General features: G+C 40.9%; 1 protein-coding gene across 1 annotated transcript; it reads right to left on the reverse strand.

Moving 5' to 3' along the window:
- Positions 1 to 295: 295 nt before the first annotated feature.
- Positions 296 to 1,255, reverse strand: CSUI_006122 (uncharacterized protein; the record flags this gene model as incomplete). Its single annotated transcript, XM_068066287.1, has 2 exons — positions 1,190 to 1,255; positions 296 to 607 (listed from the first exon to the last, which is right to left on the reverse strand). A coding segment is annotated over exon 2 (192 nt), but the record flags the coding sequence as incomplete, so codon positions are not given.
- Positions 1,256 to 1,478: the final 223 nt, after the last annotated feature.

A 1,478-nucleotide genomic window follows, 5' to 3' on the forward strand; every position in this document is an offset into this window, starting at 1 on the left:
TCTCTCTTTCAGGTTCTCCCAACATACGACCATCGGCCTCTCCTCTTCTTTCACGTTTATGTGTCTTCGTTCTACTCTCCTCTACATGAGATACCTCCGTGTATCTTCACATTTAGAGATCCAGCATAGCGTATCCCACACAAAGAAAGATTCTCCGCAGCCATACATCCTTTCATCTATCTATCTATCTACCGCAATGTATATATATATATATATAAACGATATAAGTATATATATCTATATACGATGTATGTATACATGTGCCTATATATCTATACGTGTGAACGAATTTCTTACTAAGTCCTGAGGTATCGGCTTTTCTTCCCGTGGCGTATAGAACGGTATCAAACTCTTCTTGGATCACTTTCTCTTTCTCTCCTCCTGCACTCATCTGTCCTTGTAACTTTCGATCTTCTTGACTTTGCTTTGAAGGACATCTCTGCTTTAAGGTGACGAGAATTCTCCCTGTTTGAGGATTCTTTTCCATCTTAACAGGAAGAGTTTCTCTCAGAAGCTTCACGCCTGACTCCTCGAGACACAAGCCCACGTGCTCCGCGCATTGCCGATCAAATCCACGTAAAAGAATCGAACGCACGGCTACGGTCACCTAAACAAAAGGAAGAAGAAGAAGAAGGAGAAAAGGAAAAAGGAACAGAAAAGAGAGAAGAAGACGAGAAAAATGAAGAAAGAAGGAAAGGGGTGTTTGAATAATGATGTGTTTGAGGTGTCCGTACACCTGAATATATGCATGCAGAATCGACCGACTATCATGTTTTGTCAGTGAAGCTACGATTTGAAGATTGAGTAGATATAGATACATAGATAGATTAACGACAGATAGATAGATGAACTAAAGCTAGATAGACAGATAGATTAAAGATGGACTGAAGATCCATGAAACTTGTTCATATGTATGTAAGAAGGTATAGATCTATAAAGATGGCTATGTTGAAGACGAGAGAGAGAAAAAGTAGAGCGAGAGAGGAGGGAGATCAAAGCAAACCCCCAGCAGTAAAGAAAAGAACAGAAAAGCATCACCCATCTTAAAGACGAGGATCTTTTTCATCTCTTCTTCTTATCTACTGAGGAAGAAGAAGGAAAGACAGGAGATCTTAAGAGAGAAGAAGAAAAGATTGAGTCGAGTGATAAAGAAAGGCGGTGGGACTGTGTAGGTCGTCGTCTGTCTTACATCAAAGCCAAGCTCGGCAAGAAATCCTGCGCATTCCAGAGATATGTAGCTCGCTCCCACACACAACCTAAGAAAGAAAGAAAGAAAGAGTAAGAAAGAAAGAAAGAAAGAGTAAGAAAGAAAGAAAGAAAGAAAGAGTAAGAAAGAAAGAAAAAGAGATGGTCGCTAACGTGTCATGCAAGATGATGTACGTCGGGGTGTTTCTTCTTTCTTTCTCCAGCAACGAGCTTATCAGAGGGGACAGAGAGGAGAGCCATCATCCATCCATCCATCCCCCATCCGGCAACAT

This window comes from Cystoisospora suis, assembly GCF_002600585.1.
Source record: "Cystoisospora suis strain Wien I chromosome Unknown contig_3051, whole genome shotgun sequence".
Lineage (NCBI taxonomy): Eukaryota > Apicomplexa > Conoidasida > Eucoccidiorida > Sarcocystidae > Cystoisospora > Cystoisospora suis.